Below are 16,985 nucleotides of genomic sequence, written 5' to 3'. Positions count from 1 at the left end.
TAAAATAAACTGAAATGAATTAAATGAAATGTTCAATAATACGTCAATATTTGTTATATTATTATTTTCTTATACTTAAAATTTTATTGTTAAATTTCTAATTTAAATTAAACTAAAAAAAATATTAACAAATATTTTGATACTGCAATATCCATTTAAAAACTTGCTTGACCAACTTGTCTCTAATTCAAAGATTAAAAAATATATGAAAATATTGTCTTATAATCAAAGAATTTTTTAATAAAATGCCTTTTCCTTAACTAATACTTAATTAAGAATATTTCAATTATTTCACAAAAATATTGCATAGATATAGATTATACACATAAATATTGTTATCAGTTTTAAATACTTAAAAAAAAAAGAATTTTTCAAATAGAAAACTTAAAAATTATTAAATAAAAAAAGCATTTTTGTCGCATTTTACCAAATAAACCTGGAAAAGGGAACAAGCGAAACAAGCCGCAAAACAAGAATCCCAAAAAATTCTCACGTCCTCCTTCATAAAACAATTTGCATGCCAGACTGCATACATTACTGCAAGTACTGTTTGCAAACACTAAAAATTCGTGCTACGTTATATGATATGATTCCTAACAAGGCTAAATTCACACTAGACTGAATCCCTGCAAAATTGGCGTACCGAACAAATAAAACGTTACATAGAGAAACGAATACTTTTATCCATACGTGTTTGCATAGGTATGTGCAAAGTCTAGCAATGGGTGTACCTAAAGAATTATACTATTTGACTTCTAATATTATTAATTTTACCCTTTAAGCGTTACATAACTTAAGTGCTTTTGTGACCTAGTTTGTCTTAATGTTACTCTCGATTCATCCGTAATATACATTTTTAAGAGCAGTATATGGATAGATGGTTAATTTATTTGAGTTTAATTGCCCATGAAATGTTGAAACTAAAAATTTAAATTATTTTGCCATAATCCATTCATTTAATTTTTTTTTATTTACCGAGTTCCTATACATTATTAATACATAGCAATTTTCCCGGCAATTTCCATAAACGAGCAATACCGTTCCAAATCAATTGCCCGGCTGTCTCCAACAATGGATATCCATTTTCCCCAATTTTAAAATATATATTTCCACTTCTGTCGGTCCATCGCAGCGATTTTTCTTTCGTCTAATGGACCCAGAAACCCCGTATTAAATATCCTACATCTTTTTCCCGCGGCTCTATCATTTTTCATCAATTCTTGTCAGGCTATTGATGGAACGTTTTATTTTATCTTACGGGGTGGAAAACGGAAGAAATCGGCCCTGTGGGCCTATCGGGTTACAAATGTAATAGCTTACATGTCTTCTTTTGGCACGTTATCGAGTGCAGGAAAAGATTAAGGGTTTTAGAGTGAGAAAAGATAAAAGTCACGTTCGTGATTTACAGACAAAAATATTTGAATTTATTCTATTGACTATTAAAATTATGATTTTCATGCTAATTATAAGAATTATTTTTTTAACAGAATTGAAACTATTTAATGAGTGTATTTTCTTAAAGTAAAATAACTTATTACTAGCAAAATTAGGAAAAAATTGCCTATATCCATTTTAATTATGCATAAATATCACACAATATTTAACCGAATATTTACAAAATAAATATTTACTTGAGTACTTATTATTAATGATTTATGGACACGTAACTTGTCGACAGAAAATGGATAAGAATCTCTTTTCCATTCAATCAGAGATATGAAACAGGAAATTTTCAATCTGTCATCAATTCTTATGGACAACCATGGTGAGACGGTAAAGGTACAGGTCCATGATTCTTCCAATGAAGAGTTAAAAAGTGAAGTAGTGAATCTGAGGAAAGATGTTAAACAAATGGCTCGCACCATAGAACAATTAGCTAAAGAAAAATCTAATGTTAAAAGTTACCAACCTGTAACCAAAAGGACGATAGCCTGCCAGACTGATCATACAGAAAAACCAGACCCGGAGGCTCCGACATCACCGAAGGACAACACAATGAACAAAGATGAATGGCATTACGTGGTTGTATCAAATATTTCACTTCGACAGTATTTAAAATTTATTTTTTGAACTCGATTATATATATGGATTGCGTTTATTGAAAGGAATCCAAACGACAATTTGTTGTTTTGAGAAAATGGCATCTAACTTTGATGCTTTACTGTAAATCTGCAAATAAATATTTGGTAGTATTTTCTGGTTTTCTTGGTCGACCTATATTCAACTTAAAATGTTCGCATTGTAGCATATTTCTAAACTCCAATTTTCCTTGACTTTTTAATAAATTTGGTACTTGGATCTATTTAAATATATTACTTAAATATACTCAAACATTTATTTAAAGGGCACAAATGGAAGTTTTGGTTAATGGCTTTTTTTATAGGTTTAAGAATAAAATTAATTATTTAATTGGTTCCATTTATACAAATTTTTTCTTTAGGACAAAACTGCTGCTTATTACAAAAAACACAGGTGGGAAGAAATATAAGTAAATATTATAAGTAAGAAAATATAAGTAAATATTTAAAACATACTAGCCTATTTTAAATTATCCTCCTCTACTTCAAAGTCTACGTCTTCACTAAACCCATCAATATCATCCAAAAAATCCTTAATTGCCTCAATTTTATAAAAAACTTTAGCGGCTGTAGGATCGTATAAATCGCAACAACTTTTTATATCAGCGGCCTTTTTGCTTGAAATGGGCTTTCCTCAATGTCCTCAAATTTTGGGTGGTTAGTTTTTTTCCTCTGGTTGTTTTTGAAATATCTACTTCCTGGAAGCAATTATCTTCAGAATGATCATATTTAAAAAAAAAATTAAAAAGACTTTTCTTTTATTAACCTAATGGCTTTTGTCTTTAGCCAACTAATCTTTTCACTTTTTACACTTAATTTTCTGTAAGAATATTTTCTTTTCAATATCTTCAATTGAAAAAAAATCATTACATTCCATTTGTTGAACCACAAATGTATTATTTGTTTAACAATCTTCAATAATACTTTTAAAATCATTAAGTGTATAGATACGCACCTGTTGTTTTAGAGCTCGCTCTATTAAACCAAAATCTGTATCATTTATCAGAAAGCTGTGGCCCGACTCCAGATATTTAAGCTGAATTTTCTGAAGTGTTGGGTGGTTCTCTAAATTTTTTTTTAAAGTAGTACAATCCTGATGTTTCTATTTTGTCCTCCACAACTATCGGACCACAGCACTAGCTCTCTAATATTTTCTTTAAGATGCAAATCTATAAATTTTTTTAAACATGATCCAACCTCTTGAGCTTTTCTGCCTGCAATACCCTCTCTCCATATAAAAGAATAGGGTATATTGGTTGATGCACAATGGATACCTTCATTAAAAATGCTTAACTGTCTTTTATAATAAACAAAATTTGTAGGTAGCTTTGGTAATCCAAGTTTTTGCATGTTGTAGGAAAGTGTCTCCAAATGAGGGTTTGTGGTTGCCTCTGAAAAATCTTTTTTCATTTCAGCTCTAGCATCACTAGCTCTTTTAAGATGCTCGTTATAAGCCACTTGCACTGACAATTTTATCTGTTCATTTGTAATATTTTTCAATTCATTTTTAAAAAGATCACATTTGTTACATGTATCTTTTACTGGCGGTTTTCTTCTCAAATTAAAGTATTTATAAAGATACGTTAAAAAAATATAAAACTAATTATTGGATTGCCGTCTTTAATATAAATCTGGTTTTTTGAAATTTTTTTTTTCTGTTAAATCATGAGCTAGAAATTTTGCATCTGTTTGATTACGAGTATAATGAGATATGTAAGTAGGAAAACTATTTATATGATTAATAATTTTCTAAACAGTTTCATCGCAAAATTTTGGTTTTTTACCCTTGTTTCCTCTTTCATCTTTCATTCTGTTTTGTTTCATTTTGGTTAACGCTGTATTGACCCTTTTGGTAGATATTTGAAAAGTATTAACATACAACGCTTTCTTTTTACTGGTGATACTTTTACTGTCGAGGCAATATACCCTGTTTGTGAATCGTACGAACCGAGAGCCCAAAATTTAAGAAACAAATTCATTATTGTTTCTTCTGAAACTTTTTCATGACAATTTTTATGACATTTACAAAGGTAATTAACAAATTTTTTGCTGGGCACTAACTTTTCTTTAACGTTATAATGTTTCTTATTTAAGTCTCGCATTTTCTTTCTTGTAGCAAACGTTTGTCCTGGGTACTTATTTATTCTTCCTTTTTTGGGCGTCCTTTCCAAGTTTCCGTTTCAGCTATGATTTCACTTGACGTATTTTGCTCTTCTATCTGTTCTATAATATCTTCAAGCTCACTTTCCTCCAAACCGATTTCTTCTGGAACGAAGTCGCTGTCATTTTTCTCATGGTCGTGATTATTCTCACTATTATGTCCCAAACTATAGGGGCTGGATGTTGCATCTCTAGAATAGTCTCTCAAAAAAAGTCTATTTATATTGTCCAATGCACCTTCAGAAATATGCATGGAAAATGCAAAAATGCATTAGCCTCGTTTTCTGTTGTAGTAGTATCGGAATTATTTGGAAGCACGGAATCTTTGGGACAAATTTAAGATTGGTTTCAAATACAAAATACTAAATTAATAGAAAAACAAAATTAAGAAAAAGGTGTGTTTTTTATTAAATATCTCAAAAATTGCCATTGAGTGCGGAAAAAATACAAAAAGCATATTTTTGTAAATTAAATACTTATTTAAAATTTCAAAATATACAGTTTTATTTATATAATTAAACAAAAGTAAGATATCTGATAAATACTTGGTACAACGTTATTCATAGTCAGTCTATCTTTTTAAATATCATAGAAATTTCTATTAAGTTCAAGAAAAATATGAAAAAATATTTCTGTATAACAAATCTATATTTAAAACTTGGTGATCCATAGTTTTATTTATGAGATAAATGAAAAATTACATATTTTAAGAACATTTATTACATCCTTGTAAACGATCAGTTTCTAGTTCTTTTTCTTTAAATATGGTGGTTGCAAAAACTGGTGGTCAATTAAAAAAAATTCAAAATATAACTTCTGTGGATCAAGTCCGTATCTTAGACTTTATAATATACAGTCTTATCTATAAGATTGATGATAAGTAAGATATTTAAAAAAAAGTTAGAATTAAGATCATATTTCTTTAGAAAAAAATAAATTTAATTATTTATACTATTAGTGTAGATTTTTTGATTGGAAGTCAAATCTAATTAGTTATATTATATAAATAGATTATCTACGTGATCTACAGCGCTATTTATAGGATAAATAAAAAATATGATATTATATAAAAATTATTACAGCTTTGTGCATGGTCAGTTTCAAGTAAATTTTCTTTAAATATCTTAAAAACTGCTGGTTAGTTTAACAAAAAATTCAAAGTATAATTCTTGTAGATCAAGTCCTTATCTAAGATTTTATGATCCACAGCTTCATTTGTAAAATTAATGAAAAGTAAATTATTTGAATACAAAAGTGTTATGGTCTAATGAGGAAATGATGTTGATGTAAGAGAAAAAAGTCAAAATATAATTTGTATATATCCAGTCTATATAAAAAATTTGTGATTTGCAGTTATATTCGAACTAGCTTTGTCGAGTCAGTTCAAAGTAATTTTTTCCCAACATTACGGATTTAGAACAAAATTACCAAAATAAATTTTTGTAGATCAAATTCTTATCTAAGGTATTGTGGCCTGCAGTTTTTTTAATATTAGATAAATCTTTATTTATTTTAACAAAAAAAATTACAGTTTCTAATTACGAAATGCAATATTTATTACAATATTAATGCAAGCAAACACCTAGATGTGAAGCATGTCTATGTGCAGTATCAAATTATGTTATATACTTTTAGATACAAACGAACAATATTATGTATTATAAATATTATTACAAAATTGAGAAAGAGAGTGTGCAAATTAAAAATAAAAAATTGTCGTAAGTAATTAAAAAATTGTAAAATTATACATATACATTTATATATAGTGACTGATTTCAGAGATTACATTTTCTTATACCAATTTAATTTTTTTTTTGAAAAGTACAAAAATTTAGATGTTTCTTCTTAAAATGTATTAGAGTTCGTTTTAAAAAAGTTGATTTTCAAAAATATCGAGTCGAAGAAAACTTAAAAAAAATGCTAAAAATAATTTTGGTGAACCATAACCTTAGTTCAGCTCTGTCTAGTGTAAGTGAATGTTTTATTTTTAGAATTAATTTCTAAATATTGGATCCAATTCTGTTTGAAGACAGTTTTAAGTAAATTTTTTCAAAAGCCTTTGAGAACTCATTTTTTTTGTCTATATACCTTCAGTTTGATTCGTAGAATTAATAAAAATTAAAATATTTAAACAATCATAATAATAAAATAGGATTCTAGTTTGAAGAGCGTAGGCTTATCCACAATTCAATATTCAACATTTTAATGTACTGGAAATAAATATATTTGAAAAACATTTGATTCAGTCAGCCAGTTATTCCAGTTTTTAACTTAAGCAGAAAATAATACAACATGTACAAGTTTAACAGTAAAATCACTCGAATGTAAAAAACCTTTTGTTTCTATTAAGTGTTTCCTGAAATTAAACTATTCTACTCTTTAATTCAAACGTCTCATTGCTGTTTAACTAAGAAACAATAAAGCTATATAAAAATGGGCATAGCCACAAAAGTTATGCCCACCATATTATTATTCAAAAAATTTCCCTAAATAGCTTCGTAAACCTGTCAATATAATAAAGTTGTTAAAGAATTTTACCTAACCGTTTATATTTCTCCATTACCGCCTGGCACACATTCGTGGATTTCCCACATTTAGGGCGATTGTCAGCGTATCCAAAAACCGACATTTCGAGAATTGCCTATTTTTCGACATCGTTTTCTCGATTCCGAACCGCTTGTTGGGAATCTAACAACACCCATAACTTATCGCTTTATCCTTTTTATTTTCGTTTTTTTTTCAAAAGAGCAAGGAAAATTTAGTACAGGTTAAAGCATAACGCTGAGTTTGTTTTAGGGTCATCTGCTGGTTGAAAAGGAAATTTTTCACCTAAAAAACCTCGTATTTGCAGGAAAATTGTCGTAATACGTTGAAATTAGAACTTAGTTCCTCCATTAATCAGATTAATTAAATATTCCTTAGAGATTCGCAAACAATCAAATTAACAGCAACTATAATTAATAAATCTAATTAGGTAATCTTGCTTATTAAACGCAGCGCGGAATTAGGTTGCTACGCTATAAAAAATCGATTTGAGAGAAGGGCCGGAGGCGTCTAGGTTCCGGGATAATCAAATTTAGAGAACTCCAGTTCCGCTAAAATGTGCCGTAAGCACTTTTGCACTTCGCTGATATTAGGTTTCTATTTGTTAAATTGAGGCCCTATTGTTGGAAAACTTCGAAGAAAGTTTCTTTTTTTTTTATTTGGAGTGATGCCCTTTGGCTAAAAAATGTAAATAGGATTATGTAGGTCGTAGGTCGGTGGTGTATTAGAAACGATTAAAAATGTTCTTATTTTAGTGAAGCTTAGTGGATTAAATGTTGAAATGATTAAAAAAAAACTTACCTAAATCACATGCGTTAGGACACATCATACTGCGATAACAATATAAGAATTAAATAACATAGAAATCTTATTAATGTTTAGGATTTACGAATTCATCGTCTACATTTGTAGAAGTTTCTTTATGCTCGATATGGATAAATATCTTCAAAAACGTAAGAAGAATCTGCTTCTTCTCAATTATCTGGAGATTCGTAGTTACATATTTCTTGTGTATTGTAGTTTCTAACTATGTTAGAGTTATTAAATTACCTAGAATTTTGACAAAAATATTTGGAATTATTGATATTGGAGTAGGCTTTAGATGTTGGTTTTCTAGAATTTAATTTGGTTGAAATACGTTTTTTTAGTTACCAAATAATTCTTAATTTATAGCTCTAAAGATGAAATCAAATTGACTTTCCAAGGTTTTATACAATATATATTTTTCTTAATCTACTGAATATTTTTTTATGTGTTGTATATTGTAACAAGTCAAAAATTTACTCTTTAAAAGTTTCCTTTATTTGCTGGCTAATAATATATACTTTGAGAGTAATCAAGAAGATTTTCAAAATAAAAAAAGATGAACTTGGCAGCGTAGAATACCTCTATTGTTATAATGCAAGTATCCGGTGTTGCCACTTTGTGTTTTTTTTTTAGATATTTTTGCATTATTTGAACCTAGCGTCCGATAGAAACCAAGATCTTGAACGCGGCATATGTCGTTTGCCATCAACCTATTTATAGCCCGCGCCCGCTGTTATTTAATGGATATAATGCCCTTATCTCCTAAAATACTCAAGAAATATTAATAATTTTTTATCCAGATATTAGCAATCAATAACTAAATCGATTTATAATGGTTATAAATCTCTACAAACTAAAGTTGTTTTTTTTGTAAAAACTAATTAAAAAGTCGAAGAAATGAAAAAGGATCCCAAAGGATTTTAATTATTTTTTTTTCTATAATATGTAATAAATATCCAAACGGATTTAACACGTTGACTGCCAAGCACGAGATAACTCGTGGTTGGCAAAAATGGCTATAGCCAGTCGCCAGCCACGAGTTATCTCGGTTTTGACTAACTGTTTTACGGCACCCAGTACGAGTAAACTCGTGGCGTTTGCGTTGAAATTTGTGGTGCTGGGCACTCGCAATAGGCCAGTAAAATACATTGTGGCGTCATTTTTAAATTATATTTTCATCTTGTTTAGTACAGAGGAAGCAAAATGCAGTGACGGAAAAACATAAACTGTGCCTTAAAAATAGGGAAACTTAATTGCTAGTGTTTACAGATAGTTAAGATAACAATATGAAGTTTACAAAAAAAAATAATAAAAAAAATTATCTAAAAAATCTTGTTTAGTTGTTTTTACTTTAGGTGGTAGTCCTTGAAGGAATTTTCCACACATAAGACTGGTTTTTCTTCACAGACAGGACAGAAATAACGTGTTTCTCGTCGTTTATTCGAAGTACATACACGGCAAGCTCTTGTAGGTCGTTGTTTTTTTTCGGTTGGTGGTATACCTTTCAAATAGTGAAAATCCTGCTGCTGTACGCTGCTGGACTTAGGTATTTTATCATTGAGAAGAGTAGACACAAACGTCTCTCTAAATTTTAAAGATTTTATTCTGCTTCCGGTCGATTTACGAAACAGCAAGTAAGCGTTATGTATATATATTTCGAGAATATGCAATGCAATCTTTTTCGGCCATCTAATGGTTTTTCTTAGTGCGCTATAGTAACTTAGCATTTGATCGGACTGGTCGATACCTGACATACCTGCATTGTAGTCCTTTATTATATTAGGTTTCACAGAAACTTTTCCATTCCTGTTGCACATTTCAATCATTTGTACTTTGTGGATATTTGAAATCGTGGTTGGGCGCCGCAAGAAACTTCTGCTCGGACACTCCGGACCACGAGATAACTCAAAAGTTGTTTTTTTTTTATTATTATATAACATATAATATTAAAAATTTTGATTTGTAAGCCATTTTGACTAATTAATTCAATTTTGACATAGTGGCATCTGAGAATGATTTTTATATAAATGTCATGGCAGTCAACGTGTTAAGATGGTTGCAAACCTTTTCTACAAACAAAAGTTTTTTGGTTCAAGTTAACTTTTTAATTAATTTAAAGAAAAACCTTAGTTTGTCGAGGTTTATACCCAGAATAAACCGATTTTGTTATCAATTATTAATATCTAGACAAACAATTATTTAATTTTCTTTGGAATAATAGCGGACGCGGACTATAAATATGTTAATGACAAACGACATATGCTGCGTTCTTGATTTTGGTTGCTGGATATCGACCGGATATTTCATTTTTGCACACATTTTTTTTGCGGCATTTCGGCTTCGAATAAGCAAAAAATTTACTATATTATTAAAATATACTTAATAACACATTTTTTTATATTATCCTAAAAGAAATAAAAGAAAAGGCTTAATTTTGCTATCCAATACTCAATACATACTTCACAAATATGTCGTCTTTTATAATATTATAATCTAGAAGGATGACACCATTGACATCTAACTCGCCTGTGAAAGGAACGATTTAAATTTCACTTTTCCCAATATGTGTGACCCACTTCAGACTTTATCATTTTTCAGCAAAAAAGGAGTTTTTAGTTTTATTATTAATTAAAAAAGCACACTGAAACTACTCAAAATATTATTTTAATACTAAAACTGTACGAAAGGTGCCTCATCCAAAAGTAAACAACGAGCGCAGTTGTCAAATACCATTATCGCGCGAAAATTTCTGGGCGAAATTTACAGCGTTGCATAATTATTATTAGTGATTAGTGTAAATAATATAGTACAAAATAGTTTTGGTTCTTAAACGAATTTCAGTCTTTCTTTTACTTTATAATTAAAAATGCAATTCACTAGCTAAGTAAATGTTGTCCTCAATCCAAAATAGCCATTCTAGTGTATTCAATGTAATAGATTTAAGTTAACAGGAAATCTTTGAGGTGGCATTTGCTTAGGTTGAATATTTACGTGTTGAGATAGTCACTGATTTTGAAACGAAAGTGTCTTTATAAAGACGTTGAATAACATATACCTGTAACTTACTTCCTTTAAGTACCTTTCTATGCATAAGGATCGATCCTCCAAGCTGTATATAATCACCTTAGCTTCTTAGTTTCTCTTTGAATTGTTTTTGTCCGTGCAATATTAATTTGGCAAATGTTAGTAATTAAAATTTTCCAAATATTAATTGAATTATTATAAGAGAATGTAGTTTGCAATAAAAAACTATATTGTCCTTAAGGTTCAAAGAGACAGAAAACAGATCTCCATTCCAAATAAAAAACATGAGTTTGGAGCAAACCTATTTTGCATTCATCCATGGTAGCATAATGCCACGTCCCGAGGTTAACATTATTCAGTATACGAGGATATTTCGTATAAGGGTAATTTTGTTTCGGTTTGTTTTGAATAGGGTATTATTAGAACCGGGACATTTTTAGTTAAGGGTATACCTTTTAAGAAGAATATTGTACATGTTATATTACATAATTCACATACCATTTTTAAACTGTTTATTTCAGGCTTATTTTAAATATTTTATCACAGCTCCCGTTTTGCTATGGTCGTGACGCGAACAAAAATATATATTTTATTTCGTAAAAATATGCACCCTTAAAAATTTACATATGCTCTCTCTCAGAGTCTTTTATCACATAATTTATCTTTTGTCACTGAGCGGCATATTAAGTATTTTAAATTAATAAGCATATTTTTCGACATTTTCCAGTTTATTAATGTTTCCCGCATATACGTATAACGAGATTAATTCGGGGTGAAAGATTAAATTCTATCCCATTATTGTTTCTTTATTAAATTACCCTAAATTCCATCTGTAGATATAAAATCGATTCGGGATTAGCTGAGGCCGCCTAGATCCCGGAATAATAAAATTTGGGAAAGCTGAGTTAAGCTAAGAGGTGCTCTCAGCGCTTTCGCGCTTCGATGGTTTTAAGTCTCTATTTGTAAAATTAAAAGGCTTCTTAAGAGGTGGAACTACACCGTTAAAATCAGCTGGTTTTTATTAAATTAAATAGGAAATTCGTCAATTAATTCTACAGGATTAAGTAAATAAAACAAGGAAAATCAATGAAGTCTTTTGTTTTTATAAATTTTTATTCTTATTCAATAAAATATATTTTTTAAACTGTCAATGTTTTTATTTACGTGTTGTAAAAAAAAACTTATTTTAAGTATTTATCCAAACTTGATCTAATATAAGACATCTCACTAAAATTAATTTCATTGATTTATTACTTAACACTATGATTACAATATATTTCGAATAAATAATGAGTACAGTACTACGTTACAAATTATACAATTCTCCCATGAAAGTTTATAAAGTGATCTGTGACAAAAAAGTGAAAAAAACAGAAAAAAAAAACTAAAATTATTCTTCAATAATCAAAACTCTTTATTTCTACTCTCGATACGTGTTTCTTCGAAAAATTGTTGAAACTTTTTTTTAGCTATAGAGTTATATTAATTATAATATACAGACTTAAAAATACAAGATACAAAAAAGCACTTAATTATTTTCACATCTTCATGTTCTTTACAGAATTCTTCTGCATAACTTTAACCACTACCATCTCAATATCTTTTTGTGTTACATGCACTCTTCTTTCTCTAATTCTTCTGGTTAAGTTCACCTTTCTAGAATGAATTTTAAGAATATTCAGTCTAGCTTTCTTATTCGGTGGGGAAAATTCAATCTTCCTATTAATCCTATCAGGTCTTAGCAAAGCTAGTTCTAAGATATCTATTCTGTTAGTGTACTTGGTTGCTTCAACTCCATCCAGTTGTTTAAGAAGTTCCAACATTGTTCTTTGTACCTCAGAATCTCCACCAGAACATGATTCAATACGAGAAGATCCAATAGAATCAATTTCATCCATAAACTGCTGCTTTCTAGCCATAAGGAAAAGCTCTCCCACCATTCTGGAACCTTCACCAATAAAATTTTTTATCAATTTAGAGCCAGACACTCTAATAAAAGTACACTCCGTATGATGTGCTACTGCGTGAGCCAACAAAGTTTTTTCTTGGAAACCATCATAGTAATGACTATATAAGCTTTGAAGAATAACTTGATAACCGTCCAAAGGAGAGGAATTTGAAATTGAAATTCTTCCAGGCAGTTGTAATAAGATAAACCTGGAAAACTGCTTTCAATTTTTCAAACTTTTTAAGAATTAACTGCGCATAAAAAAGTCTCTTTAAAAAAAGTCATTTTAAATTTTATGCAATAAACGTTTTTTGTGCCTCAAAAACTTTTTGTATTTCAAGGACTAGAAGTCACCTTGCTTGCAGTGGAGTCGTAGATTAAGGTAAAATGAAAATCCTACAGTCTTCCTTCACTTATTCAATAAAATAACAAAGCTGACTTCAAATATCTGACCAGGAGATCTATATAATAAGACACCGTTGGTCCCTTGAGTTGGGCAATTCCGAGAGAGTCAAATAATTCGGGATGCTTTACATGTAGCTCAATAACTTCCTTGATTTGCTTGTCCAAGCCACCGTGCATTTCATAGGTTGAATCTGGTACTTTTTTGACCATCATAAGGGAAACTAACAGATCAACCTTGTTTCGAAGGATCTTATGTAAAGTATAGCTCTCATTTCTCGATGCAACTCTACAATTTGGTGTCACGTCAATATTATCAATATTCTTGTTAATATCAACAACAAATTTTCTTTCTGGATGTACTCTTACTAGAACTTTCTTCTCATCCATTGGCTTTATAACTTCGTCTACATAGCTTTCTTGCTCTTCCCTTAACATTCTTACTTTAGCATTAAATTCATGTCTTTGACCTTGTAAACGTCGTAAGTTCTGACTTTTTTCAGCAACAATCAGTTGTAGTTTCTCAATTTTGGTAATATAATAGAACCTAAAGCCTTCACCTTTAGGGTCTTCAACTATATCCATCTTATTAATAACGGAAATTTTTGCCCTTTTTTTACTTATACTATATTTAGTGTTGAACAAATTGTAAAAAGTCAATTCGGATATAAAATAATATAATTCTGAGTAAAAATAAAGAGTTTTGGTTAGTGGTAAAACTGTCCGGTAATTTAATTATAGAGAATAATAATGGTTTTTAAATTACTAAAATTACAGGCACTACAAATTACAAATATTAGAACCTTAAATGCCTTCTTAATAACTGTGTTATTACGAACATTAAAGTTTAACTTAATATCAAAAACTACTTCTTAATTTCACGGCAATATCAACATTCAAAGATAATTTATTTTGCTTTGAACAAAGTATAATAAGATTATGCTACAGAAGATGGCAGTCTCTCTAACTGTTAATTTCTTTGTAAAATTTAAAAATCATTTGTAAATATTTTACCATTAATTTTCATATTTTAAGCATAATGAAAGATCATTTACTAGAGTTAAAAAAAGTAATGGCTCTAGGTTAGATCCTTGAGTTAATTAAAGTAAGCAATTGTAGATCGTGCAATCAACCAACCCAATCTAATTTTATTAACAAGATGTCTGATTTACTTTATCGAACGCTGGTAAAATCGGTATATACCATACTTTGGTAAAATCGATATAATACCATTTAACTATCTGTTAGAGTCAACCCCGTCATTCGGTTTTTGTAAAACTTTGATAAAAATTTGTAACTGTTGACTTCTTATTCATAAAACCTTGTTGTTTTTCAGTAATAACATAAACTATGTGATTATAAACCTTGCTATATAATCTTGATTAAAATGTTACTTTCACCCTTGTCTGCACTTTTAAATATAGGTTGCCGAATTCCCCTAAACATGTTTTGTTTGCTCTAATAATATAAAAAAATAAAGCACACAATACTTTTAATAATAAATATAAAAATTACTAGCTTACAGAATAATATACACATTTTTAATATAAAAACTTTATGTCCTTGCTAATATAAATTTATAAATATATGTTCAACATTTCGTTATCTATTTACAGACGATTTATGTTAATTTTTGAGTACTTTTCAGAAATGAAGTTAAATGTTCCATTATATCTCTATATACTGTACGTCTATAGTATTTTTCCTAGAATAACATCCATTACTTTACCTGCAAAGAGGCATGGTTAGGAAACTGAACCGATATATAAATATATTATGAAATAAGTATAAATAATATATGTGTAAAATATATTTTATATTTAGTATACATCTAATTTTAATTTTAATTTTCTTATTTTTAAATTTTAACGTAAGGGTTGCCGGCGTATTTGTGATAGAATGTGATATGATGTATATGATGTAGTCTTATATATTGCATGTATATACGTATTTTTGCTGGTATAATATCTGTAACTTTAGGTTTTAATATAACTTTACCTGCAAAGAGGCGAGGTTAAAAAAACTGAATGGTTTACAAAATAATATGTGTAAATTTTGTTGCAAGCTTACATCATAAAATATAATTATATTATATATTTTATAATGGTATAATTTAAATATTTCCTTATTTCTAAATTATAGCATAGTTGTTGTTTTATTTATAATACAATAGTGTATAGAGTGTAATAAAGTCGAAGGCAACCATTAGGATATTGGTAATTCGAAGAATTATAATATTGGCTAAATTAAAGCAAAGTTGCGTATTTCATTGATATAAATAGAAAAAGAGTTAAAAATTTTAAAATTTTAGATCTTTTTTATATAGAGCCAAAAATTGGCCATGAAAGAATTAGATATTTTCGTCTACGAATTAAAATAACTTTTATGGAACTAACGGATTCACCTACTTTAAATCTCGTAGCTTTGAAGTCAATTTTCCAGGTTAAGCTATTGGAAATATTATTTCAGGCTTCTTAATTAACTTCCCAATTTATTCCAGGTCCTTAAAGTCATTTTAGGCTTAATCCAAGGTAAATAAAACCATTTTTTCCTGGAAAATATTTCCAGGAATTTGAAACCATTTTAAAATCCTTCTAGACTTTAGGAGTCATTTTAATTTTAATTCCAAGCTGATTTGAAGTAATTGTTCCTGGATTATTAGTACACTTTAGTATCCTTGCAACTTTACAGTCATACTTTATGTGGTCCAAAAATTTTAAGCTATTTTTATATTTTTTATAATTCTTTATATCTTCCAGGCATTTGGAGTAATTTTCAATTTTTTTCCAGGTTTCTGAAGCTTCCTCCAAAGTATTTTCAGCCATTTTTTTCGGATTATTGGAACATTTTACTACCCGAGTGAATTTACCCTCATCATTTATTATGTCTCAGAGATTTAAAGGTAATTTTCCAGTATAAGCTATTGGAAATCTTTTTTCAGGCGTTTGCATTAATTTCCTGGTTAATTCCATATCTTTGAAGTTATTTTAAGCTTAATACAAGGAAAATTAAGCCAATTCTTCTTAGAAAATATTTCCAGGTATTTGAAATCATTTTAAATTCCTTCTTGACTTTTACAGTCATTTTAATTTGAATTCCAAGCTGATTTAAAGTTATTTTTCCTGGATTATTGGAACACTTTGGTATCCTTGCAACTTTACAGTCATACTTTATGTGGTCCAGAAATTTTAAGCCATTTATTTATATTTCATAATTATTTATATCTTCCAGGCATTTGGGGTAATTTCAAATTTTATTCCAGGCTTTTGAAGCTCCCTCCAAAGTATTTAAAGTCAATTTTCCGGCTCAAGCTAAAAATCTTATTTCGGGTGTCTGGATCCTAGTTAATTCTATATCCTTGAAGTAATTTTAAACTTAATTCAAGGTAAATAAAGACAATTCTTCTTGGGAAATATTTTCAGGCATTCAAAATCATTTTGAATTCCTTATGACTCCAATAGACATTTGGAGTCATTTTAAATTTAATTCCAAGCAGATTTAAAGTGTTTTATTTTTTTGGATTATTGAAACACTTTGGTATCGTTGCAACTTTACAGTCATACCTTATGTGGTCCAGAAATTTCAAGCCATTTCTGTTAATTTTATAATTATTTTTATCTTTCAGGCACTCTGGGTAATTTTAAATCTTATTCCAGGTTTTTGAAGCTTCCTCTAAAGTATTTCAGGCCATTTTTTTTGGATTAGTCAATTTACCATCATTCTGTATATGTTCCAGAGATTTAAATTCAATTTTTGCTTTTCAAGCTATTAACAATTTTGTTCTAAGCCTTTGGATTAATTTCCCGGTTTATTCTAGGTCTTTTTTTAAGCTTAATCCAAGGTAAATAAATCCATTTCTTGCTGGAAAATATTTTCAGGCATTTGAAGCCATTTAAGTTCTTTCTAGACTTTTGGAGTAATTTTAAATTCAATTCCAAGTTTTTTCAGGCTGATTCGTTGAACTTTTCAGCTGCTAAATGATCATATATACTTTTTATTACTTATCTCTTTACCATTATTGG

At 29.0% G+C, this 16,985-nt stretch overlaps 1 protein-coding gene across 1 annotated transcript; it reads right to left on the bottom strand.

Annotated features, from left to right (window-relative positions):
- Nucleotides 1-4,218: 4,218 nt before the first annotated feature.
- LOC126735201 (26S proteasome regulatory subunit 8-like) lies at nucleotides 4,219-13,560 on the bottom strand. The gene is made up of 3 exons (XM_050439152.1): nucleotides 13,037-13,560; nucleotides 12,156-12,689; nucleotides 4,219-4,429 (listed from the first exon to the last, which is right to left on the bottom strand). The coding sequence occupies exons 1-3, from the start codon at nucleotides 13,546-13,548 to the stop codon at nucleotides 4,219-4,221; spliced, it is 1,257 nt and encodes a 418-aa protein (XP_050295109.1). The 5' UTR covers nucleotides 13,549-13,560.
- Between the last annotated feature and the right edge of the window lie 3,425 nt (nucleotides 13,561-16,985).

The sequence above is a fragment of the Anthonomus grandis genome, chromosome 4, assembly GCF_022605725.1.
Source record: "Anthonomus grandis grandis chromosome 4, icAntGran1.3, whole genome shotgun sequence".
Classification (NCBI taxonomy): Eukaryota; Metazoa; Arthropoda; class Insecta; order Coleoptera; family Curculionidae; genus Anthonomus; species Anthonomus grandis.
Note: the sequence above shows the minus strand (reverse complement) of the source record. Positions and strands in the feature narration are given on the sequence as shown.

Coding starts and splice junctions, on each gene's coding strand:
- LOC126735201 (XM_050439152.1), bottom strand. CDS start 13,548: ATGGATATAGTTGAAGACCCTAAAGGTGAAGGCTTTAGGTTCTATTAT. Junction 12,690..13,036: donor CAACTCAAGGGACCAACGGT/GTCTTATTATAT, acceptor TATTCTTCAAAG/CTTATATAGTCATTACTATG. Junction 4,430..12,155: donor TCTGTAAAGAACATGAAGAT/GTGAAAATAATT, acceptor AGACTATTCTAG/AGATGCAACATCCAGCCCCT.